The 24,737-nt window shown below is 30.8% G+C and overlaps 3 protein-coding genes across 10 annotated transcripts in view; 2 read left to right on the forward strand and 1 right to left on the reverse strand.

Moving 5' to 3' along the window:
- Positions 1 to 11,335, reverse strand: part of LOC127070389 (uncharacterized) — a 68,253-nt gene extending 56,918 nt beyond the window's left edge. Inside the window, exons 1-2 of one of the 4 annotated variants that reach the window (XM_051008258.1) lie at positions 10,623 to 11,335; positions 7,231 to 7,607 (exon numbers count right to left, since the gene is read on the reverse strand). In XM_051008258.1, coding sequence (XP_050864215.1) covers positions 7,231 to 7,315 — 85 coding nt within the window. In that variant the 5' untranslated portion in view covers positions 7,316 to 7,607; positions 10,623 to 11,335. Of the gene's footprint in view, positions 1 to 7,230; positions 7,608 to 8,990; positions 10,241 to 10,622 lie in introns of those variants that run through there. The other 3 variants (XM_051008257.1, XM_051008264.1, XM_051008263.1) reach the window with 3 other exon arrangements.
- A 345-nt stretch (positions 11,336 to 11,680) lies between these two features.
- On the forward strand, positions 11,681 to 17,214 carry LOC127070400 (electron transfer flavoprotein-ubiquinone oxidoreductase, mitochondrial). Of its 5 annotated transcripts, XM_051008311.1 has the most exons (9): positions 11,722 to 11,869; positions 11,973 to 12,015; positions 12,777 to 12,887; positions 12,962 to 13,310; positions 13,394 to 13,700; positions 13,776 to 14,017; positions 14,095 to 14,489; positions 14,609 to 14,830; positions 16,612 to 17,214. In XM_051008311.1, the coding sequence occupies exons 2-9, from the start codon at positions 11,982 to 11,984 to the stop codon at positions 16,773 to 16,775; spliced, it is 1,824 nt and encodes a 607-aa protein (XP_050864268.1). In that variant the 5' UTR covers positions 11,722 to 11,869; positions 11,973 to 11,981; the 3' UTR covers positions 16,776 to 17,214. The 5 variants fall into 5 exon arrangements, with proteins under 5 accessions (XP_050864269.1, XP_050864271.1, XP_050864270.1 ...); XM_051008312.1 differs by lacking the exons at positions 11,722 to 11,869; positions 11,973 to 12,015 and adding an exon at positions 11,681 to 11,695 and having other exon boundaries at positions 12,782 to 12,887; XM_051008314.1 differs by lacking the exon at positions 16,612 to 17,214 and adding an exon at positions 15,489 to 15,664 and having other exon boundaries at positions 11,719 to 12,015.
- Positions 17,215 to 19,030: 1,816 nt separating this feature from the next.
- LOC127070405 (uncharacterized) lies at positions 19,031 to 23,416 on the forward strand. The gene is made up of 5 exons (XM_051008322.1): positions 19,031 to 19,490; positions 19,900 to 20,218; positions 22,503 to 22,616; positions 22,805 to 22,960; positions 23,245 to 23,416. The coding sequence occupies exons 1-5, from the start codon at positions 19,234 to 19,236 to the stop codon at positions 23,293 to 23,295; spliced, it is 897 nt and encodes a 298-aa protein (XP_050864279.1). The 5' UTR covers positions 19,031 to 19,233; the 3' UTR covers positions 23,296 to 23,416.
- The last annotated feature ends 1,321 nt before the right edge of the window (positions 23,417 to 24,737 follow it).

The raw sequence follows: 24,737 nt of genomic DNA on the forward strand, positions 1-24,737 counted from the left end.
ATACGCCTACGCTTTACTAAAAAACCCACGCGAAGAAAGGGGAAAAGAAAGATAGAGAGAGAGAAAGACACATTTGAGACTGAAATCCGACGATCAGAATGCTGCTGACCAGGTTTCTCCATTTTTTTGTTTCTTTTTCTGGAATGTTGGAGAATGAAAAACAAAAAGAAAGAAGAAAAAGAAAAAGAGAGAAAGAGAAAGAGGAGGACCGTATCTTCTTTCTGGAAATGTAGTTGTTCGTTGCTATACTTTTTTTTTTTTTTCAAACGACAATAAATTTTCTCTTTCTTAATAATCTCCATCTCCTGTTAGAATTTTAGATAATCATTTTTGTTCCATTGGAAAAATTAAAAAGAATCGTAGATCTATTTTTTTTTTTCTTTTTGCATTATTTCGCTGTTATTCTCTTATTAATGGGAGGTTAGGGGGAGGTGGAGTGGGGTGTTGGGCGAAGAAGAAAAAGCAACGATACTTTTGTTCGTTACTTTATCTATCTATCTTCGACGTTTCCGCTCAAAAGTAATATCATCAAGGTGGCTCGATCCGTTACGATTCCGTTTAGCTTCTTTTCTCCAGGAAGTTGGAGAAGGTTATTTCTTCGAAGAATTCGATCGAAACGAGCCGACGCAAAGAAAAAAGAATACCAAAGGAACAGAAAACGAGTTGACGATGTAACGGTGTGTAAAAGAGGACCACACTCTCTCTCTGTCTGTCCTGTCTATCCTTTTGTTTGTGTACATATGTGAGAAAAGAAGAAAGGAAGAGATAGATAGATAGAGAGAGAGAGAGAGAGAGAGAGAAAGGGAGAGGGTATCACATTCTATAGGTGACAACAAAAGGTGTGCAGATACATTCGATTTGTTACAAGTAACAAAACTTCTTTGATCGAATATCTCTTCGTTCACAGTAATTTGCCAGAAACCTTTCGAAATCGTATTGTCCCATTAAGTGGCTTCAAAGCGTAACACTACTTTTTATTTTTACTTTTTTTTTCTTTTCTTTTTTTTGGGAGGGGTAATAATGAAGAACCGACGAAAGCTCTTCCTTTCTTTCTTTCTTTCTTTCTCTCTCTTTCTCTCTCTCTCTCTATCTATCTCTCTTTTTCTTTTGTCTTTTATCTCGAATACCTAATGAAAATTTCTCTCTCATAAAAATATCTTCTTTTTCTAGACACATTCATTAATATTTTATTCATTCGTTTTCGTTACATCTTGTTTCGTACATCTCGTAAAACTAATTATGAACTTTTCCTTTTCTTTTTTGCTAACAAACAAGTAAAACGCAGTTTTGGAAGCTTTGTGTTTGGAAGAGTTCCGATGGACAAACGCGTACAGAATATTTTCACGCTGATGAGATGATAAGAATGTGATATTAAACAACAATATATATTATAATTAATTCATAATAAATTTCATGAGTGAGAATTTTAATTCGTATATCAAGATGTCGGTCTGCTGCTGCCATAATAGTCGGATACTGTATCAAAATTCCAGACCATGGTGGCCACGAGTTGCTCGATTTTTCGGTTAACACCCACCCCATGTTATTGCGGGGTGCAACGGGAATGCACTTCACGTGACATGCATACGTAAAAGAGACAGAGAGAGAGAGAGAGAGAGAGAGAGTGAGAAAGAGAAAGAGAGAGAGAGCTCAGACGAACGGAAGCGAGACGATCTTCGTCTCTCCTTTAGAATATTCTCCCCTTCTCTCTCTCTCTCTCTCTCTCTCTCTCTCTCTCTCTCTCTCTCTCTCTCTCCTCTCTAAGCTGCATCCGGCAGAGGCAACATTTTTTGCTGAGCACCCAGCATCCTTAAGTTCAGCACTTGTCTTAGAAGTCGTTGCCTTCCTTCGCGAGAGTTTACGTCTCGGGTCTGTATTAATCATAATCACGTTTTTCTTTTTCTTTTTTTTCTCTCTCTCTCTCTCTTTCTTTTGTTTTTCTTTTCTCTTCTCTTCTTTTCTTTTCGTATGTCTACCACGAAATTAGTGTCCAAGCAAAAAATTCCCCAATTTTTTTCTATTTCATTCAATTAATTAATTAATTGATTGATTGATTGATTTCCTATCAAGCTTTTTTTTTATCGTTTTATTATTATCCCTTTCGTTTTCTTTTCTTTCTCTCTCTTTTTTCTTTGTTCCATCGAACAATCGCCGATAGAAATCTTTTTCGATTCGAACGAACGAATCCAAGAACGAATTAATTGGCTATGCCAACAGCATAGATCTCTCGATCTTCGCATTTGAATTTCCCGCAAGGTTTCTCTCACCTCTCTACTCTGTTCGTTCTTTCTATCTCTTTCTCTCTTTCTTTTTCTATTCGTTAATTTTCCATTTATTGCTCTATCGAACAATCGTCGATTTAGAAATTTCTCATAGTTATCGACTCTTACAAAAACGTTACGATGAGATTGTTAGTCCGAAAGATTTGTAATCTTTCTTTTTTTATTATACATATATATATATATATATATTACATTTTCCGCCTATTCGTACACGTATTTCTCTTATTCATTCTAACTGAATGAATGATCGTATCGACTAAACATTTTTTTTAACTATACGAAACACGTAAATTTTCCGATCGACAGATATACGCATACATACATATAAACGTACGTACGTACGTATGTATATACGCATATATTTATACATATGTATGACAAAGAAAAAGGAAAAAAGAAATAATAAAAAGGAAGAGAGGAGGAAAAATGAAGGAATCGTCGAGAGCGTGTTCAAGATAATTTTGAGATAAGGGAAGGAAGGATACAGCGTAATGTCGCTTTCACGGTACACACGAATCGTGCCTTGCAGAGAAAGAATGAGAGACAGAGAGATAGAAAAAGAAAGAATACGGACGAATCGAATCGAATCCTACATCTATACCATATCCATATATATATATATATATATATATATATATATATATATATATATATAAACATATATATCAAGTATCTTTGTATTAGTAAAAGGAACTTGCAAGCGTTTTCTCTTCCATGGCGTGAAATACGTCTCACGATCATTCCACGTATATCTTATTTGATCTTATTTATTACATACTTATTGTTTTATATATATATATGTGTGTGTGAGTTTCCATTTTCGATCTTTTTAACAAATGTATCATCGACGTAAGTAATGTATTATATTCTCTTATTAATTTCATTCATAGATATTTTAAATTACGCGCGTTTTCTCAAAAGTAGCCTCTTTTAAATAATTAAAATGGCGCCAATAAAGGCGCCAATAATGGCGCCATATCACTCGGTACTAGACACATATCTGGCAAGTAGTTTCTCATTTCACTTTAGAAGCACGAATGAGTAACCGTTAGGGACATTATCGATCGTGCCTTAGATATCCGTTATTTCGTAGAACAATTCCTTTTATTTATTGTTATTGCTTAAAAATTGATTATTGTATCATTGTTTAATCTTTTTTAATTAAAAGTATTCGTCAAAATAGAAACTATTCGCAATCGTTAATTTTCTTCTTTTTTAGAAATGAAATCATTATTATTATTATCATCAGTATTATCATTTTTGTTATTGTTTTAGTTGTAGTATCATTAATATTATTATTATATTTAGTATTACTTACTGCAATTATTGTATTATATTACTATCATTACTCTTCTAACAGAATTATTATTATTATTATTCATAATTATCTTTAACGTAGTTGACATTTTTGCTAAATAAGATAAGTCACGAAGTAAATGTCAAAGATGGGAGGGGACGGGGGGAACCGAAGGGAGAATAATTCAGGAAGAGAAGAAGGAAAAGGCTTTGAGGTTAGGTTCGATAATCTTGTCAGCGGCGCTCGATCATAATTTATTCTCTTAGGGTGTTGGAGAGGCACCTGTAAGACCGTCGGCGAATAGAACGAGAAAGAAAAGGACTTTGCCGTCTTCGTCCTCTTCGTCCTCTTCGTCTTCGTCTTCGTCTTCGTCGACGACGACGACGACGAGGACGACGACGTTTAACTCAACGTGCCATCACGGCGCTACGAGCATAAATGTGTACGCGTAAATCTACGTAGATCACCTACACGAGAGTCATTAGTGTGATCGTTCTTTCACATCCTCCGATACTCGTGCTAAGCATTTTCTATGAGCTAAAAGAACACGAAGGGATATGCTGCTATTTGAGCTATTCCTAATCTCGATTTTCTCACTTTATTTCTATACTCGCAAATTGCTTCTCTTCGTATTAAACAGATTTTTTTTCTTTCTTTCTTTTTTTTTCTTTCTTTTTTTTCCCCTTTTTTTTTTACAGAGTAAGATAGTACAAAGTTTTATAACGTTGACCATACAACGTTGATTGGATACTTAAGACTCTTTCCGCCATTTTGGTTCACTACTTATTTTTGTTTTATCGAATTATATTTATGCAGTGTAGAAAAAAAGAAGATTGATTTTTAACAGAGCATTGTTAAAAAAAAAAAAAATCACTAAGAATTGTTTATAAAATTCAAGAAAAGATTTCAGTGTATTGAATTCTTCGGTACAATTCCATAACGAACTTTTCCGGTAGCCATCGTATATTTCTTTTCTTTTGCTCATTTTATAATCATCGTTGTCCGTTGTCGTCGACTTGGAAGTCCTCTCTTTTGAAGAAACACCGCGTGAAAAGAAAGACGAGTCGGCAAACTTTATGAGTAAAGACTGTACGAGTAATTTCCATCGCCGTATTTTTTTCCTCTCCTTTTTCTTTCTCTCTCTCTCTCTCTTCTTTATCTTTTATTTCTTTCGCTTCTTTTGTGCTCGTAGAAGAAGAAGAAGAAAAGAACTACCAAAGTATATTTTGAATAAGTAGAAAAAAGATACATACGCGTTTTCATATCATTTCGTTTCGTTTCATTTCATTCTTTGTCGGAAGTTTGTTGTTTCTATCAACTTTTTTTATTTTTCTTTCGCGGATACGTGAAATATTTAAAAACGAACGATAAAAAAAAAAAAGAAAAAAAGATTAAAGAAAAAAAAAAAGATGAAGAAGAAGAAAAAGCAAAGATCGGTTCGAAGTTGTATAAATATTATTTTAAGAAAATTCTTTACATTCATTGTTATTAATGAACGTTTTCAAATAAGAAATGCGATGCGTTATGTAATAAACTTTATCTTTATCTCTTTCTATTTATCTCTCTCTCTCTCTCTCTCTCTCTTCTTCATACTCTGTGAAGATACTTGAAAGATCTTTTAGACGTGCTCATCGAGCGTGTAACACGTGGCAAGCAGAGAAGCGAAGAGACTGTAAATGCATGTCCACCGGGAGATAAAGAATTTCTAAAGAGATATAAAAATTTTTTAATTCGTTCCTGATGATCCCTTACGTTTAAATAAATGTTCATGTTTCACAAAAAAAAAAAAAAAATATAACTATATTTTTACTTATCTTTTTTCTAAACAAAAAAAAATTTTCCCGTCCTATAATCTTGATAACAATTCTTTTAACTATTTTCCTAATAATCGAATTCATTTTAATTATTAGATCTTAATCGATTTCTCAATTATTATTTCATTTTTACGAAATATTTAAAATAATTATAATAGTGTATCGATAACGCTTTATACAAAACGATTAAATTCATTTTAATTACTCATCAATCGATTTCTTAATTTTGTATTCCTTTTTTATTAAATGTTAATACCAATCCGTTCAATATTATTCTAAAAACGTATTCATCACTTTATATGTAATAATTGAATTCATTTTAATTATTCATTAATCGATTTCTTAATAATTATTAGTCTTATTTTATGGATTATTAATATCAATTCGTTTTTCTAATAACACATTCATAACTATATACGATAATTTAATTCATTTTAATTATTCATCAATCGATATCTTAATTGTTATTCCTTTTCTATGATACGTTGATATCAATTCGTTTACAATTATTCTAATAACATTCATGACTTTATACATGATAATTGAATTCATTTTAATTATTCATCAATCGATATCTGAATTATTATTTCTTCTTTTTCCTTTCTTTTTTTTTATATATATATAGAATTAAAAATAAGATATCAATCTCTTTAGAATCATTCTAATAATCTATTGATAACTTTATTACGTAATAAAATTTCATTAATTTTAATTATTCATTAATATTGATTTCTGAGTAATGATAAATAGTTTTTTTTTTTTTTTAACATTTTAAATAACAAGTGGCGGGAGTGGGTGATTCGTCCTTGAAAAATGTGAAATACTTTATGTAAGTGTACGAAACGTTAGGTACATATTTCTAATACGTAATATGCAAAAACTAATACACGTGCATTCATAGATAAGCAGTTAGAACGTTTTTAACGAGTCAAGGAAGTATTCGTTAACGATCATAAAAAAAATTTCTTCAACAATTCAAAGACAATGTCATCCTATACGTGGAAAACGTATTATTCATACTTTAAAATAAAAGAAGAAAGAAAAAAAAGAAAATGTTCTAACACATTGTCGATCATCCTGACAATTAATAGAATTATTATACGATTCGATCGATAAAATGAAGAATCCTAATCAAAAAAAATAGGAACGTTTATAGATCTATTATTTTATCTCGATATTCTCATAATATTGATAATTCAATAAATTTTATAAATTCACGTAGTATATACGTGTATTCCACTTACGTGTACTTTGTCTAATATTGTTTTCTACGATATATATCGATATATGAAATTTATACTACGGTATATAATAAATATTATTTTATAACAATTTTATAAATAACGAAAAGAATTGTTTGGAAAATTAAATTTCCGATATATAAACCAGAAATAAAAGAACTATAAAGTAAAATACAAATAAAATTTTCGTAAGCATAATTGCACAGTTTCATAAATATGAAAAAAATATTTTACAAACTTACACTAGCATCGTACAATCCCCAACAACTATATAATCCAAAGAAGAAAAAGAAAAAATATATATATATAAAAGAAAATAAATCTCCGTCCACATAATACATATTTATAACAATACGTATACGATACATAATCTTTTGATGCAGAAATCAAAAAAAAAAATAAATAAATAAAAAAATTGTATCGTTTCCATTTTCGAATTTTTTGATGCTCTTTCAGTCAACAATATCGTTCAAAAAACATTTTTTTAAAAATCCCTAAATGAATTCTCGTCGTTTTTGAATGAAATAAAAAACACAAAAAGAAAAAAAAAACAGAAAAGTAAAGAGAAAAGATTGACATAACGTAATTAAACATACCAAAGAAATCCTCCCAGCTGACGGATCCATCTGAGTCAACAGCATTGGAGCTAGCAGCTTCGGCATCGGCCTCCGAGCACTCCATTTTCTTTTCTGATAATAATCTCTTATTTCACTTTTCCTCTTCTATTTAATTAATTAATGAATTAATTAACTAATTAATTAATCCCTTCTTTGTTTGTTTGTTCGTTTCTTTCTTTCTTTCTTTCTTTCTTTCTTTTATTCATTCATTCATTAATTCTCAACGATTCCGATATCTTTCAGATCGTTCCAACTCCTCCTTCTTCTTCGAATGTCTTTTCCTTTTACTTTTTCTTTTTCTTCTCGAATAACAACACACTCGCGTTCGTTAATTGTTCAATTAAAAAAACTCTTTTCTAGAATTCGATAGAAAACCAATCGAAATTAAAAAAAAAAAATACACACACACAAACACACAGAAATATAATAGAAATTATAAATATATGTACACACACATACATATATAGAAAAAAAAAAAAAAATCATGCATGAATTTGACGCAAAAGACGATCAAGCAAAAACGAAAAGAAAAGAAAAGAAAAAAGTAAGATACCATCGAAAGATACCAAAAATGAAAAGCAAGAGGACAAAAAAAAAAGGAAAAAAAAGGAAAAGAAAATAAAAAAGAAGAAAAATGAATATCTATGAGCACGCCGCGTCGTGCATCATGCACGCTCGCGCGCGCACGCGGGCGGACGATGTCACGAACGGACTGCTGCTGGATGCAGCCTGAAAGAACTAGCTAGCTAGCTAGCTTAGCTAGCTAGCTAGTCACCTAACCTCTCTCTCTTTCTCTCTTTCTCTCTCTCTTTGAGTCTCTATCTCTCTCTGTCTCTCTCTCTATGAGATGATACAAGTAAAAAAGAAACATATATATATATATATATATTGAGGCGCCGGACCACTCTCTCTCTCTCTCTCTCTTTCTCTTTCTCTTTCTCTTTAACTTAAAATCTAACGAGTAGAAGAGAGACGAATATACGTAGAGCTTCTCTCTTTATATCTTTTACTCTTCTTCTTCTTCTTCTTCTTCTTGTTCTTCACTAATCTTCTCTTTCTAACAATAAGTTCGAACGTATATATGAGAGAGAAAGAAAGAACGACGAATATAGAACCTTCCTTCTCTTTCTATCTTTCAATCTTCATCTTCTTCTTCTTCTTCTTCTTCTTCTTCTTTTCTTCTGGACCACTCACTCTCTCCAACTCTTTCTCTTTTTTCGTCTTTGACTTCAAACGTGCGCGTCTAAGAGAGAGAAATATCGTAGAAACGTACGAGTGAGAGAAAGAGAAAAAGAAAGAGAAAAAGAGAGAGAGAGAGAGAGAGAGAGACAACGAGACAAATAACAATACGATTTTTCTTTCTAACCTTAAATCCTTCAATCCACTCTTCTTTTCCTCTAATCGTAAATACAACTATACGTGCAATAAAAAGAAAAAGACAAAAAAAAAGAAAGAAAAGAAAAGAAAAGAAAAAAAAAAGAAAGAGAAAGAGAGAGAGAGAGAGAGAGAAACATAGGAAGAGTAATATCGAAAATCATAAGAGTACGAGAAAGAAAAAATAATCGAAAGAAATTTTCTCTCGATCTATCTTCCAATCTACTTCCTCTTCCTCTTCTTCAGAACCAAACACTCTCTCTCTTTCTCTCTATCTCTCTATCTATCCATCTAACCATCCATCCACATCCATCCATCCATCCATCCATCCATCCATCCATCCATCCATCCATCCATCCATCTACCTATCTATCTATCTTTCTCTTATTCACATAGTCCTCGGTAAGTGTGATAAAGAAGAAAGATACGAGATCGTAGGAGTAACGCGGCCGATAAAGCGAGAGAAAATAGATAGCGCGAATCTTTCTATATTTCTCTATCTCTGTTTATTCGAATCCTTCTCCTTCTCCACCACTTCTTCCTCTTCTTTTTCCTCTTCTTATTATTCTTATTATTATTATTATTATTGTTATTATTATTCTTATTATTATTATTATTCAGAGGTAGATCACAGATGGGACTGCTGTTGCAGGGAGGGCGCCGTCCGAGGAGGAGCCGCATTCCCTCGGCGCCGAGTTCGCGAGACGGACTGAGGAGCCCTCGGCGAGTACGAAAGGCACGAACCCGCGGAATCGCCACACGCGCTCTCTAACTTCGTGCATGCGTGCGTACATAACCTCTTTCTCTCTCTATCTTTCCTTCTTTCTGTCTCTTTCTCTCTCTCTCTATCTTTCCTTCTTTCTGTATTTCTTTCTCTCTCTCTCATATCTTCTTTCTCTCTCTCTTTCTCTTTCTTTCTTTCCTTCTTTCTTTCTCTTGTACATTCTCTTTCTCTTTCCTTCTTTCTCTTATACTTACTCTCTCTCTCTCTCTCTGTCTGTCTGTCTCTTTCTTTCTTTCTTTTTTTCTTTCTTTCTCTCTGTCTCTCTTTCTCTTTTAGTCTGTCCCACGCCTCCTATGTCTCTGCGCAACGTCGTATTTAAGCCGGCTCAATGCACCGACTGTCCTCGCCCGCTCAAGAGAACCGGCAATGTGGATCGCGTTTAAGCGTTCCGATAAGCTCTTACCACTCTTTTCAAAAAGAATGAGAGTGAGAGAGAAAGAGAGGAGAATTTCGTTATACCGAACTTTTTAATCTCGAGAACGTACTGTTGAAGAATTTTTCACTCGTTCCTTATAACCTCACATTACTACGCAACACACCACTTAACACACCGCCATTCACTATTTTTTTCTTCGCTCGATTAAATCTATCACGAAAAAGGAACCTCTTTCCATTTCATTTTCATTCAATTAAATTTCTACGATCTTTTAAAAAGAACAAAAAAAAAGAGAAGATCTACAATCGCGAACGAAACAATGATCGTCCATGATAGGTAATTATCGATATAACAACTTCGCGACTAGTAATTGCGATTATCGAACGTTGGCCACCGATGATTGTTTCATTATCGATTATTCAAGATGGACGACCGTTCCTATCGATAGGACGTGATTTAACGTGGAAGACAAAGTCTTACGTTAATATCGTTCTCGCTTATCGTCATTTATCTTTTTTTTTTTTAGCATTAATTCCTTCTTCCAAGAAAAAATAAAAAAAAATAAAAAAATAAAAAAAAAAGAAGGATATTTTGTATGTATAAATTCGTAAGGTACTAGACAACGTGTCCGGCGTGAAAGCAGCTTTACATTCTTCTTCAGATATCCCACCCTCGCAGAACACACGACGCGTTTATTTTTTCGGTACGCGCCGCGCATCGACACAACGTACGCGTACACATCCCCCTTTTCACCATACACACATACGAAGTACATACATGCGTGATAAAATATATATATATACACACATATACATGTACGAAGAGACCTACACATACTTATATGCATATTAGGGACCCCGTGTATAATATGTCGACGGAATCGCGCCGTTCTATTATTAGATGGGCGCAATGCCGCCTGCCTTGCCGCCGTCGTTGCATCCCACGACAGGATGAATGGAAAGGGACGGTTTCTGAATATTAGGACGTTAGCCCTTTTACATACATATAAGATCTTCTTCTCCTTCTCTTTTTCCTCCTTCTTCACCACCACCACCATCATCATCATCATCATCATCATCATCGTTACCACCACCGTCGTCGGTGTCGTCGTTCTTTCTTTTATTTTTTCTTTTTTTTTCTCTCTTTTTGTTTTTCGCAACTTCACGTTCCTTCCCACCGCGAAAATTTATTATTCCAAGAATACTTGATTCGCCATTTTTAGACAGGGCTAACGTGATATAACGCTAATAAATCTCATGTCTTTCTTTTTCTTTTCTTTTTTTTTTCTTTATCTCTATCTCTTTCTTTCTTTCTTTCTTTCTTTCTTTGTTAAGTAGAAAACAAATCACGTTTACGCGTTCGACGTATTCATTCGCGTCTTTTATACACGTTCTTCTCACGTACTTATTTAACTTTTAGAGAGCTTGAATAACATCCGCGTATCACGTTTTCTATCGATCAATAACGTTTTTTTTTGTATTATTAGATTTCGATCGAGATTAGAAATAATGCGTGCGATTAGGTTAATCGAGTTCCGAGTACGATTCATTAACTTCGACTAATTTTCGATCAACGGTTTTTTCGAATTTAACGTATTTCAGTTTCGATTATCGATTGCGATGGCGCCACATGTCGTTTCTTACGAAGATATCGGAGATACAGTTGATACTGTTACCGACTGTTCGATGTATGAGAAATGTTATACCGACGCTCCAAAAATTTCTATTTCATAAATATTTTTTCTTCTTACTTTTTAATTCAATTACTTTTTAAGAGTTACTTTGATTCGCTTGTTTTAGACATTTTCTATGTAATAAAATTTGTAAAGTAATGTATAAGGACAGTCGGTAACTAAATTTTTTTTTCTTCTTGTATCGATAGATGTCGTAGCTCGTTATAAGCTCAAGATGGTAAGTTGATCAAAGATGATTTCTCTTGTGAAAATATGACTGAATAGACGATAGTTGTGTTGGTTCGGCTTTCGAAATCGTTCGTTGTTTGTCTGTGACTTACGAGATTGTATCAGCTAAGAAACGTAATTGTAGTAAAGAAGAAACGATATTGTACTATCGCAAAGAGTAAAAGTAGGATACTTACATTTATCTGATATACGATTAATTACGACACATTATTGTGTCTATTAAAATTGTTATTTATTTATATCGAATTATTTCCGTGCTTTGCCAGTGTGCAGACATGGCCTTCTCTATATTTTGTTCTTCAAAAATTGGTAAGTTGATTATTACCTCGTCGAGATTTTATCGTTTTTTCTTTTGTTAATAAAATTATTACATGAAAAACAAAATTATGATCTATACATGTCATATGGATAAATGTTTCCCATGTAACATATTAGGTATATTTATTTTGCTAATATTTATTATAAATTTATCAAATATTTTTGAAAGAAATATGTTTTTATATGTAAATACAGCTTGCTGTATACTTTGTGTTTTCTAAAATAATGAGAACAAAAAGTAATACAAAAGTACATTGGACTTTGATCGGTGTCGATTATTAAGTAGGATCCACTAATCGATCGAGATTAATTTATCGTACATTATTTTTATGCTTGTTTTAAACGTAACTCTTATGCAACTAATAGATTATAACGTTTTATTCGCTTAACAGTATATACATATATATTAATATTACTTTATCGTTTAAATATTTCAAGAAGTCACAAGAATTTCAATCTTGAAGAGGTTAACTTCGTTATCGTGTCTGTTTACTACTGACGTTTCATGTACGCGAGTAGGTTATATCTACGAACGTATTTACTTCGACCAATGAAAAGGTTAAATAGACAATATGGCGACGATACATTGTCTTCTGATTGGCTGATACAAACATGGCGGCTAAGTGCCAAAGATTAAATATTTGTGTGCTATTCTTTTTTTTTTGGAACGATTATATAATTAATATTTTCTACTTATAATTATATGGTGTGTATATAATCACGAAGATACGATTTGTTTTTTTTTTTGGTAGTGCAGCAGAGATTACAACAGGTCTTCCATCGTGCTTATTCAGATGCCAAATATCCAAAGATTACAACTCATTATACGATAGTACCCAGAGAAACGGATTCAAGATGGAAAGGTATTTTGATTATTTTAAAAAATAAATGGATTATTATTACAGAAAAAATATATAAGCATTTATATATCTTTTAGATGCGAATATGGAAAGATTTGTAGATGAGACAGATATATTGGTTGTCGGTGGAGGTCCGGCAGGAATGTCAGCTGCTATACAAGCTCGAAGACTGGCAGAAAAGAATGGAAAAGAACTTAGAGTTACTCTAGTAGAGAAGGCTGCAACTGTAGGAGGACATATTCTCAGTGGTGCTTGTTTAGATCCAATTGCTTTGAACGAATTATTTCCAAATTGGAAGGAATTAGGTGCACCGTTAAATACACCAGTTACCGAAGATAAATTTGCTTTTCTTACTGAAAAGGGAAGGATATCGATACCTATTTTAAAGGGTATGCCCATGTATAATCATGGAAATTATATAGTTAGGTAAAAATATGTTTTATATCGTCTATGAGAATCGAATTTTTTTGCATCTCTTAAAAATTTGTAAAGAAATAGGTTCTTCACAGATTAGGTCATGTTGTATCGTGGTTAGGAGAACAAGCAGAAGCTGCAGGAGTAGAAATATATCCTGGTTATGCCGGCTCAGAAATTTTGTATCACGAAGATGGTTCTGTCAAAGGAGTAGCAACGAATGATGTTGGAATTGCAAAAGATGGTTCTCCAAAGGAAACTTTTGAGAGGGGTATGGAGTTACACGCAAAGTGTACAATTTTTGCCGAAGGTTGTCACGGTCATCTTGCTAAACAACTTTCTAAGAAATTAAATCTAAGGAAAGACTGTGAACCACAAAGTTATGGTATAGGATTAAAAGAAGTAAGTATCTTAATTTTGTAATTGTAAAATTACTGTAAAATCTTAAGTAATAATAATTTTTATTATATTATTTAGATATGGGAGATTGATCCTAAGAAACATAAACCTGGTACGGTAGAACACACGGTTGGTTGGCCATTGAATAAGAATACATACGGTGGATCATTTTTGTATCATCTCAATGAAGAAACACCGCTCGTTGCAGTTGGTTTTGTAGTGGGATTAGATTACTCTAATCCTTATTTGCATCCATTCAAAGAATTTCAAAGATTCAAACAACACCCTAGTATTAGGCCAACTTTCGAAGGAGGAAAGAGGTAATCATATTATACGTATAAATATATATTTCTAAATACCAAAGCTTTTTTTCTAATTTCACTTACGATGCAAATAGGATAGCTTATGGTGCAAGAGCGTTAGTAGAAGGAGGATTTCAATCCATTCCAAAGCTTCAATTTCCTGGTGGTTGTCTAGTAGGCTGTACAGCAGGCTTTCTGAATGTTCCTAAAATTAAAGGAACTCACAACGCTATGAAGAGTGGTATGTTGGCCGCAGAGAGCGCTGTGGAAGCAATTCTAGAAGCAGAAACGAATCCTTCGCCTACCAAAGGTCTCGAACCAAAAACGTATTCTGACAAAATAAAAAACAGCTGGATATACAAAGAATTAAAGGCTGTTAGAAATATGAGACCAAGTTTTCACACGAATCTTGGTCTTTACGGAGGAATGATGTATTCTGGGTTTTCAATGTTGATCGGTGGAAGAGAACCATGGACATTTTCTCATGGAGGTATTCGATAGAAACTTTAATATAAAAAACGTATATAATAATTTTTATATATATATAAATATCACGTACACTTACGCGTTAAATAACCTTATTACCGTCTATCGTTATCATTTTTTTAGGACCTGATTATTCCAAATTAAAACCTGCATCCAAATGTACACCGATCGAATATCCGAAACCAGATAACGAAGTATCATTCGATTTATTATCGTCGGTCGCTCTTACCGGAACAAATCACGAAGCTGATCAACCACCACATTTGACTCTATCAGACGATACTATACCAGTAAAGCAAAATTTAACGATATACGATGGACCTGAAGGTCGATTTTGTCCTGCTGGTACGTAAACAAGTTATGTCATCACAACAAACTAACATACTAGACTTGAAGATCAAGTCAATCTTATATATTTACCTGTACTTTATTACATTCTCAGAAAAAGAAAAGAATTATAAGAAATATGCATCCTGTCGTTGACACGTATGACAAATCTATAAACGTCAAGCTCGCGTAACTAAATTCACCATTCGTCGAGCAACGTATCCTGCGAAATCCGCATTGCGGCTTTTGACACAGCCAATATTATATCATACTCCTTTCTTTTCATTCATAATATTCTTCTCATTCATCATTCTTCATGTTCGAATATATAATATAACATTTATTTTAACATTTATATCTTAAATATTCAAATTTGTCAAGTATTTTGATCAATATATTACAAGTAACACATCCTAAATATTCTACTTCGTACTTTTAACTTTTTCCAATCGAATTTTCTTTCTTTTTTCTGATACTTTCTTCCTCTTCCTATTTCTCTTTCTTTAGTTACGTTTATCTCTATTAACAGGCCTCCAAAGATAATTACAGATTTAAACTCGAAATCGTTTAATACGATTGTAAGAAGAACTTTTGAAATCAAACGACTTGAGTAAATTCAAAAGTTTCCTTTTTCTTTCTCTCTCTCTCTCTCTCTCTCTCTCTCCCTCTCTTTTAGATTTACCTCTTCCATTTCCGGCTTGAGCTCCTTTCCAGGACTTTCTTCCCTCTCCTCGCTCTCTATCCAGCTCCACAACCAGTCGGGAGTTTATCGACCGGAGCGTCCTTGAACCTGAACCGCCCGGGCAACCCCCGCTCGGCTAGACAACCCCCGACCAAGCACAACCCCCAAATTCGAGGGTCACACTGCACATAGGCTGGGCCAACAACCTCGAATACGAAAATTCTTTGTCCATCTTCGATCCAACGATACGTCCAATCTCTCTACATCATTTTTCATGAAATATTTCGTTTCAAATATTTTCTTCTTAACGAGTATAAACTGATTTTTCTTATTTGAAAGTCCATTTCTTGTTGTTAATTATTTGTTCTTTTCTTTTTTTTGTTTTTTAGATTTATATATATATATATATTTTCTAATAAAAATTGTAATAAATATCTGTTATACGAAAAAGTGCAAATTATTTATATGAATCAATTTAATATATATATATATATATTATATGATTAAAGAAACCAATAATAATATTATATAAATAACTTGGAGATATACATATAAATCTTTCTATATAAATATTGTATAGAATATCTTCTATATAAATATTTTCTATATAAATATTATATTTCATAATTAGAATTGTTCTAGTTTTATTATATTATCTTGCATAGTTATCTCTTTCTCTCTCACTCGTTCACTCATTCTATTGGTTCGATCTAATATTGCACTTATAAATAAACTTCAATATTTTTTCTACCCTTACTATGATAAGCTTAGAAAATAGGTAGATTTAATAATAGAACATTTCTATTCATTTTATTATTATTTTTCAATCAATCAATCAACCAATCAATCAATCAATCAATCAACCAATCAATCAATCAATCAATCAATCATAACACAAAGAAAAAAAAAAGAAAGAAATGAGACATAAACAAATAGAAATTAAAAAAAAAAAAAAGGTCTTTATACAATATAATTCCAAAATAGTATCTCATGTTTATATAATAGCATGAATTTTTTTTCCTCTTTTTTTCTCGTCTCTCTACCTTTTTTTTTTATTTTTTTTTTCTTTTAACTTTCTCCTTGTTCTTTTTGATCATAACGTTTTATTCGTTCGCAGGGGTGTACGAGTTCGTTCCAATGGAAAATGGCAATGGCGAGAGGCTGCAGATCAATGCACAAAATTGCATTCACTGCAAAACCTGTGATATCAAAGACCCCAGTCAAAATATTAATTGGGTTGTACCAGAGGGTGGTGGTGGTCCAGCTTATAATGGAATGTGAACACGACCGATCGATAGACCGTGTTTCATGCGAAGATTAACGTTTCTACATTGATTTTTGTAAATTGTTAAACTACTGTCAAAACGAACGAACGTACACGAACCAACGAAATTCCAATTGTTCCAATTAATTCCTCTTTTATTTTTCTTTTTTATTATTTTTTTTTTTTAATTACTATTGTTATTATTACTATTATTATTAGTATTGTTTGTTTGTTCAGTTTTTTTTTTTTTTGGATATCTTTATTATATGTCAAAATGAATTTGATCTTTTTTATTTATTTATTTTTTTATTTTGCTTTTTTTTTTGTTTCATCAACTCTTCGTCGACGGAACGAACAATCAATAACAATGGGAGTGAAACGTACGAAAAATGTGGATCATTTCTATATAGACGAATTTGTATAGTATAATAAAAATAACAGAGGGAAGGAATTTTATCATTTGTAAATAAATAATTCGTTTACGAGTTAATCGGTCAAGCATAATAATAAAAAGCTCGAGTTTGTATAACAAATAAAAAAAGAAAAAGAAAAAAAATTCATTTGTCGAGTCACTGATCTAAAGAATTAATGATTGGTATAGATCGTTTTTATATACGTAGAATAAGCTTTTATATACGTACAATAAGTTTTTATGCGATTCTTGAGGAAAAAATTCGATCGATTAATGAAAAACATGATAGAAAACTGAATAGCAACGTTATAATGATTTTTTTTTTCGGAATTAAGAGTAAATGAACGATCGTTTATAGGCATATTTATAAAAAAAAAGAAAAAAAAAATTCTTTCTTGTCTTTTAAAGAACAGAGCCACGTGTCGATAATTTGTGACCCTTCGTATATAAGATATATAGACAGATCTCGCGCAATACTTGATCCTTTTGTTCTATTAAGAAAGAAACAGATATATATATATATATATGTATACATATATATGTATATATATATATGTGTATGTATATATAGAAAGAGGATTACTACGAATTCGATTTGAGTTGCCTTTCATGGATCCCTCGGTTCGAACGAAAGGGCGAAAACAAGGGTGGACCAGCTGAAGGGAAGAAGATTAGTTTCATCCTCTAACCTCGTATTTCTATTCCTTTGAAAATCTTTTTTTTTACGTCGTCTTAAAAGAAAAAGAAAAAAGGGGAGAGAAAAAAAAAGAAAGAAATATATTACAATTTTATAAACGAACCACGAAGAAGCAATGAACAATGACGATGACGATGATTTGAATTCACGTATGAGAATGATATGAAAAATTCAAAGATGATATAAAAAAATCAATTGATTCTTCGTTCCGAAACTTTTCGATCTAATCTTGTATTGTTTTTACATTTTACAAGAATTTCATACTATTTTAACGCTTGTAGTTTTGTAATTCGAAAAAAAAAAAAAAGAAATGGAATTTTTTTATTAGAGTAGAAGTCTTTTATGATGAGAAATGCAAATTCATCGATATTTATATAAAATCACTTGAAAATTTAACAAGGAGAGAATGAAATGAGTAATTAGTTATTATGATGACGATGATTATTATTCAAATCGCATCGTTATTCATGCTTATATTAGAGAATTAAACTGTCCAAGTTAATTAATAATATAAAAATATATAAAATGTGTATAATCAATCAATCGATTCATTGCCGATCGAGATCATTTGCAAAAATTATCAAAAATAGTGTGTTAATATTTTCACGTCGTATTTTAATTAACGTCTCGTATAGGCTCCTTGAATTAACAGAAAAGAAAAAAAATTAATAAATAAATAAAATAAAATAAAATAAAATAAAATAAAATAAAATAAAACAAAATAAAAAAAAAAAAGAAAAATAAAAAATAAAAAAAGAATTACTTCTTTTTCTACCTGTACTTATAACACTGTGCATTGTTGCAGTTCTCAACGTACACTGATATTATCTTACTCTGTAAAAATTGCGTGCGTACAGGGTGGCTAGGATCGTTGAATATTTAAAGAAAACAACTTTTGATTGCTTTGGAGTGATCAAAAGAATAGGGTGGAGGTGGGTAGGGGTAAGTAGGGTGAAGATGAAGAAACCTATTTTCGAAAACTTTGGACAATCTTCTCGTCTTCTTATTTATATATATATATATACATACATATATATATATATATATACATATACATACATATATATATTTTTCTCTTTCTTTCTCTTTCTCTCTCTCTCTCTCTCTCTCTCTCTCTTTCATTTCTTACGTCGAGAATAACAAATTATTCATGTTTCATGAAAAATAAATCTTTCTTGCGACGATGGAAAAGGAAAAGAAAAGAAAAAAAAAAGAAAAATTCTTCTCTGTTTGCGAAGGACACTTAGTCGTAATCAGTATTCTTATAGTGCAGCACGAACGAAGAGGAAAATAAGAAAGATAAATAAAAGAAAAAAATTTAGAAAAAGAAGAAAAAAGAAAAGAAGCGTGAAAGATCGAGATCAAGATGTTAAACGAAAAATCTATAAGTGCTCCTATCGAATTTGGTTTACGTTTGATCGGTCTCTGGCCGAATTATACTTATGCGATATTCCATAGAATTCTTTGGACGATAACTATGATATTTGTTCTTTTTTTCGAATACGTATACGTGGTGATGCATATCAAAACGGACGAGCTGCCTGATCTCATGGATTCTTTGACTATCACGTTGTCTAATAGTCTTCTGTTTGTTAAACTTATCATACTTTGGTTCAATGATAGGTAAGTTTATAAATTTTTAATAGCAAAAGTTAAACTGAGAAGCGAGATTAGTTTAATTTTTTCTTCTTCTTATTTTTCCTCTTTTAATTTTTTTTTCTATGTATATATATATTTTTTTTTTCTTTTTTTGAAGTCCGAAAGTATCTGAATTATTTTCGAGTAAATTGCAATGTATCGGTGTGAAAAAAAAGAAAGAAAAAAGAAAATATTTGTTTTCAAGATTAATTAAACTCGAGCGACTATTTTTTTTTTCTGCGAATGAAAAACGAGCGAGAAAATATTTCTTCGTGCTAATATAAAAGTTATTTTGAAAATAACTTTGAAAAATAAATTCTATGATTTTCTCATCGATGTTAACGTTGTAATTATAAAAATTGATTAATGAAAATTTTATTAACTCGATCTACAGAGCTTTCGAGGATATTTTAATAATGGTAATAGAAGATTACGACAACAACGAGGAAACAAATGATCGTGAAAGAATGAATAACAAAGTGATTCTATCTAAACGTTTCGCAAGCTGTACAATTATTTTATATTCAACAACAGTGATTCTTTTTTCAATATCTGTAATTTTCGCACCTGAGAGAGTACCAGTTCTTAAGATGGAATTTCCTTTCGATGCAATGAGATCACCAATTTACGAGCTAGTTTCCATATTACAATTTATTCAAGAATTAATATTTGCCTCGACTTCCGGACTGTTGAACGGTCTGATCGTGACCTTGGTAAGTTTCAATGAAATTCCTTTATTACAGAGGTCGACAAAACGAGCCTCACGAATACACAAAGTTTTTAAACTTGTTGGTTACTGTGCCAGTCGGATTTAAAATTTAGATCAATTTCTTTTGTTTGCTATTTTTTTCTCGCACCCAACCAGAAATAAAAAGAAAAACAGGACTTTCTAATGGCTCTCATCAGTTTCATTCTATAAGCTTTGAGAATATTTTTTTTTAAATTTGAATGATTTTTCGAGGATTTTTCTATTATTATTTTTTTCTTTTTTTTTTTTAATAGGTGGACAAGGCGAAGATGAAGTTTTTTTTTTTTTTTTTTTTTTTTTTTTTTTTTTTTTTTTTTTTTAACGAAATCAAATGTTTTCTAATGCATTAATTAGATTATAAAATATTCTCTGTAAGAAGAAAGTATTAATTTATGTACGTAGAAATATTAATGTATGAAATGATTCAATTTAAATATTGTTAAGAAACATAATGCGACTAAAACCTAATAAGATTATTTAGTAGTAAGTAAATAGTAAATAAATAATAGTAGTAATAAATAAATAGTATTTTAGTTAACGTTGCATAGGGTAAACACAAAAAATAAACGCAGACTTATTGAGAAATCATCCGATTTTTCAATTATTTAAATTCGTAAGTTGGCAATTATTGATATTAATCGTCTTCATTTCTTATTTTAAATAAACAAATTAAAATTTACATAAATTACGATAAAAATTTAAATAGTTTCATTATATGTAGTTACGTCATTATTGCGAAAGAAAAAAAAGTTCAATTTCAACAAATTATTTAAAAAATTCATTTTATTATAACAATATTATTGAAATATTTAAATAAATAAAGGATTATTTACCCTTGAAAACGGTTTTTGTTTCAAGTCTCTACGACTTTTCGTTTCGAAAATATCACCTTCGAAAGATTTTCATTCATAATTTCTGTAACAGCTGTTCGTAGTAATAGTAGTAGTAGTAGTAGTAATTTGATCAGCTGGGATGCGTAAATTCTTGGAATTTATATAGGTTAGTGTGTCACTTGTCAATATGAATGAAATTATGTAGGTTAGTAGGTCAACGTAAACGTCTTTCATTTACATGGGAATATCTGCGGAACTAAAAGTCCTAGAGACTTGAAACAAACGCCATTTTAAAGGGCAGAAATTACCCTATTTTTCTGGTATATTGTTAATAACCAATTAACAATTTTCTTATAAACAATTTTTATAAACAAATTCTTACGAATCAGATCAATCTTATTTTAAATCAATAACCAATTAATAAATAATTTCCATATCATTAATAGTCACATCTTTCACTTAATATGGGAAAATATATTTTCAACTAAAAGTCGTAGAAACTTGAAAGAAATACGCAAAGTAAATGCAGGGTAAGGACAAAGTAAACGTAGAATAATGATGTAAGGTAAGCGAAGAATAATGACTTCAAGGTAAGCTAAGAAACCATCATTCTCTCTTACTACAACTATTTATTTACTACTACTCTTGCTGTATGTTGACAAATACCCTTTGTCAGAAGTCAGGGGCGGATTAGAGTGATCTTTTTTATTTTTTTTTCTTCCTTTTTTGTCCATCATTTTTTTTTCTTTTTTTTTCTTTCTTTCTTTTTTTTTAAGGCTCGCCGACCTCTGTTTTGGGATCAATCGAAAAAGAAAAAGAAAAAAAAAACGATCGATCAACTCAGCACAGTTTTAGATACTTCATTTTGGTGGACAAGCAGAGATCATGTGTCAAAGACTCGGTGATATCTCATCGGAAATAATCAAAGGAGAATCTTGCAAAGATAGATTGATATCATTGATCAATGCACATGAACGCATCATTAATTTTTCTATTTACGTTGAAAATGTATTCAATTATATCGCTTTGATACAATTTCTCTCGAATACTCTGGCCATTTGTTTTTCTGGATTCATGATAATAACGGTGAATATTAATATTAGTGCAATGTTATAATAATTTTTCTTTTTCTTTTTTTTTTTTTCTGTTAACAATAAGATCACGAAAAAATGTATATATATATATATATATTGGATGTCTCATTTTAACCGGTTAACTGTATTACAGCAAATATATTGTACACGTACACACACACATACATATATATATAATATATACATAATACTTAATGTTTAATATTTAATATTGAAATTAATAAAGACAAAATTAAATCATCCAATAATTTATATTCAAATATCGAATACTCTAGTCTATATTTAATTTAATATATATATATTTTTTTATTATTATTTATAGTCTTTCGATTCCGATCAAGGTACAGTAATATTGGCAAAGACTTTACCATACTACACTGTGGTCAATTTGGAAGCATTCGTTCTTTGTTTCGCTGGCGAATATCTCACCTCGAAGGTTTTTCATATCTTTTTATTTCGAATTACATATATGTATTATATTTCTTTTTTCGTATTCTTTTTCTTCTTCTTCTTCTTTTTCTTCATCTTATTCTTTTTCAATCGAATCAAGTATCAATCTTTTTCGAACTTTTTCGTAGACTTTCGATAAAAGACTTTCTTTCTTTTCTTTTTTTTTCTTTTTAGGGTAAAGCTATCGGTGAAGCCGCATACACCTGCACTTGGTACGAACTAAGGCCGAATGAAAGCCGATATTTCTTGCTTTTGATACTGAGGTCTCAGAAAAGATTGACGATCACCATCGGAAAATTCATGGATTTATCTTTGGAATGTTTCGCCAGTGTAAGATAGATTTTTATTATGAATCAACATACTTGTATAAAAAAAAAAAAGGAAAAAAAAAAAGAAGAGATATTACATATTTATGTAAGATTTTTTTTTTTTTTTTAATATTCTGTTAAACTTATTCGTCCATCGTTTATTTTACAATACTGATCTCTTCTCCTTTCTTCTCTTTCTTTTCTTTTTCCTTTTTTTTTTTTCTTTTCTCTCCCAATTAATTTTTGTCTTTCTCTTATCTTTTTTGTTCGTTGTTTTTTCTTTTTTCTTTTTTCTTTTCTTTTCAGATATTAAAAGCGTCGGCATCGTATGTTTCAGTACTTTACGCTATGTACTGATTTATATTGTTATTTTGTGAATATAATTTCGACGACGGTAAGATTATTGATATAGTATAACAGTTTTATTCGCTTATTATTAATTTATTTAATTTTAGAATAATAAATAAAAGAATGAACGAAAAGTGTTCTTAATGTTAAAATTTCAGTAGATCTAAAAAAAAAAAATAATAAAAGAAGAGAAATGTTTAAAATATCACGATCTCTCCTCTACTCGTTGTCCTCTTTTAATCTTTTTATTATCTAACTTATTATTTTATTATTAAACAATACAATCGTATGCAAGATTTGAACGAGAATATTGCACGAGTAATTAATAAAAACGTACGTTTATTTAAACTATTCTACAAATCTTATAATTTCAAATTCGTGTGATAGATATACTATGAACAAAAAAAAAAGAGAAACAAATTTGTGATTTTTGAAAAATGAATTTTAAAAAATAAATAATATATATATATAATATTTTAAATAAAGATTTATATCGAATATTTATTAACAAATATAATATAACTTGATGATTAGAATTAGATCATTAGTTGGAACTTAATTAGTTCCAAGTATTCAAACATTTCCTTTGCTATACTTAGGACACATAAAGCATTCAAGCATAGCCTTTGAGAGACTTAAGATCCTTGATACTCTAAGGATTTCATGCACAACGCGCATACACATAAGAGTACAAATACATATAAGTACATTTATAAGCAAACATAATTACCTTCTATCCAATTAATTTTCACGTCTAATTTAATCCGTACCAAATGGGAGGATCATTTCTTTCTTTTTCTTTTTCTTCTTCTTCGTTTTATTCTTTTTTCCATTCAAATATATTTTTTAACTTTCGTTACACATACACATTCATACACGTACATACACGTACATGTACATACACGTACATACACGTACATATATATATATGATAGATGAATATGCGAACGAAAAGTTTTTAAATTATTTTTTTATAAATTCGATAGGCTGATAATCTATCATGATAATTATGATGATGATGATGATGATGATAATTATTATTATTATTGTTAGTTATTATAATTTTTTCTTTTTTTCAGAATATAATAATAAATCTAAAAACCTGATTTACATTATTCGATGAATAGTAATTGATTTTAAAGATCACTCAAAAAACTTTCTCGTCTCACCACGAACATATTTATCAAATTAAAATAGTATCTTCTTTCCAATTAATTTCCACGTTCAATTCGATTCGCATCAATAGTGAATGATTCTCTCTCTCTCTCTCTCTTTCTTTCTTTTTTAATCTATTTCCTTTCCTTCCTTTCAAATTTTTTTTATCTTCTCTAAACTTCATATCCCATCGATATCCGAGGTAGAGGAAGAGAATTAAAAAAAAAAAAATTAAAAAAATAAAATAAAATAAAAAAAGAAAAAGGAAAACAAAACAAAAATGACCGATGCGTGGT

Source organism: Vespula vulgaris, chromosome 18, assembly GCF_905475345.1.
Source record: "Vespula vulgaris chromosome 18, iyVesVulg1.1, whole genome shotgun sequence".
In the NCBI taxonomy this organism is placed as follows: domain Eukaryota; kingdom Metazoa; phylum Arthropoda; class Insecta; order Hymenoptera; family Vespidae; genus Vespula; species Vespula vulgaris.

What these genes read in the sequence shown, in the direction of transcription:
- LOC127070400 (XM_051008310.1), top strand. Translation starts at nt 11,982, where the DNA reads ATGGCCTTCTCTATATTTTGTTCTTCAAAAATTG. An exon ending in ACTTTCGAAGGAGGAAAGAG is followed by an intron (nt 14,018 to 14,094) that starts GTAATCATATTA and finishes CGATGCAAATAG; the next exon opens with GATAGCTTATGGTGCAAGAG. An exon ending in ATGGACATTTTCTCATGGAG is followed by an intron (nt 14,490 to 14,608) that starts GTATTCGATAGA and finishes TCATTTTTTTAG; the next exon opens with GACCTGATTATTCCAAATTA.
- LOC127070405 (XM_051008322.1), top strand. Translation starts at nt 19,234, where the DNA reads ATGTTAAACGAAAAATCTATAAGTGCTCCTATCGAATTTGGTTTACGT. An exon ending in ACGGTCTGATCGTGACCTTG is followed by an intron (nt 20,219 to 22,502) that starts GTAAGTTTCAAT and finishes TATTATTTATAG; the next exon opens with TCTTTCGATTCCGATCAAGG. An exon ending in CTTTGGAATGTTTCGCCAGT is followed by an intron (nt 22,961 to 23,244) that starts GTAAGATAGATT and finishes TTTTCTTTTCAG; the next exon opens with ATATTAAAAGCGTCGGCATC.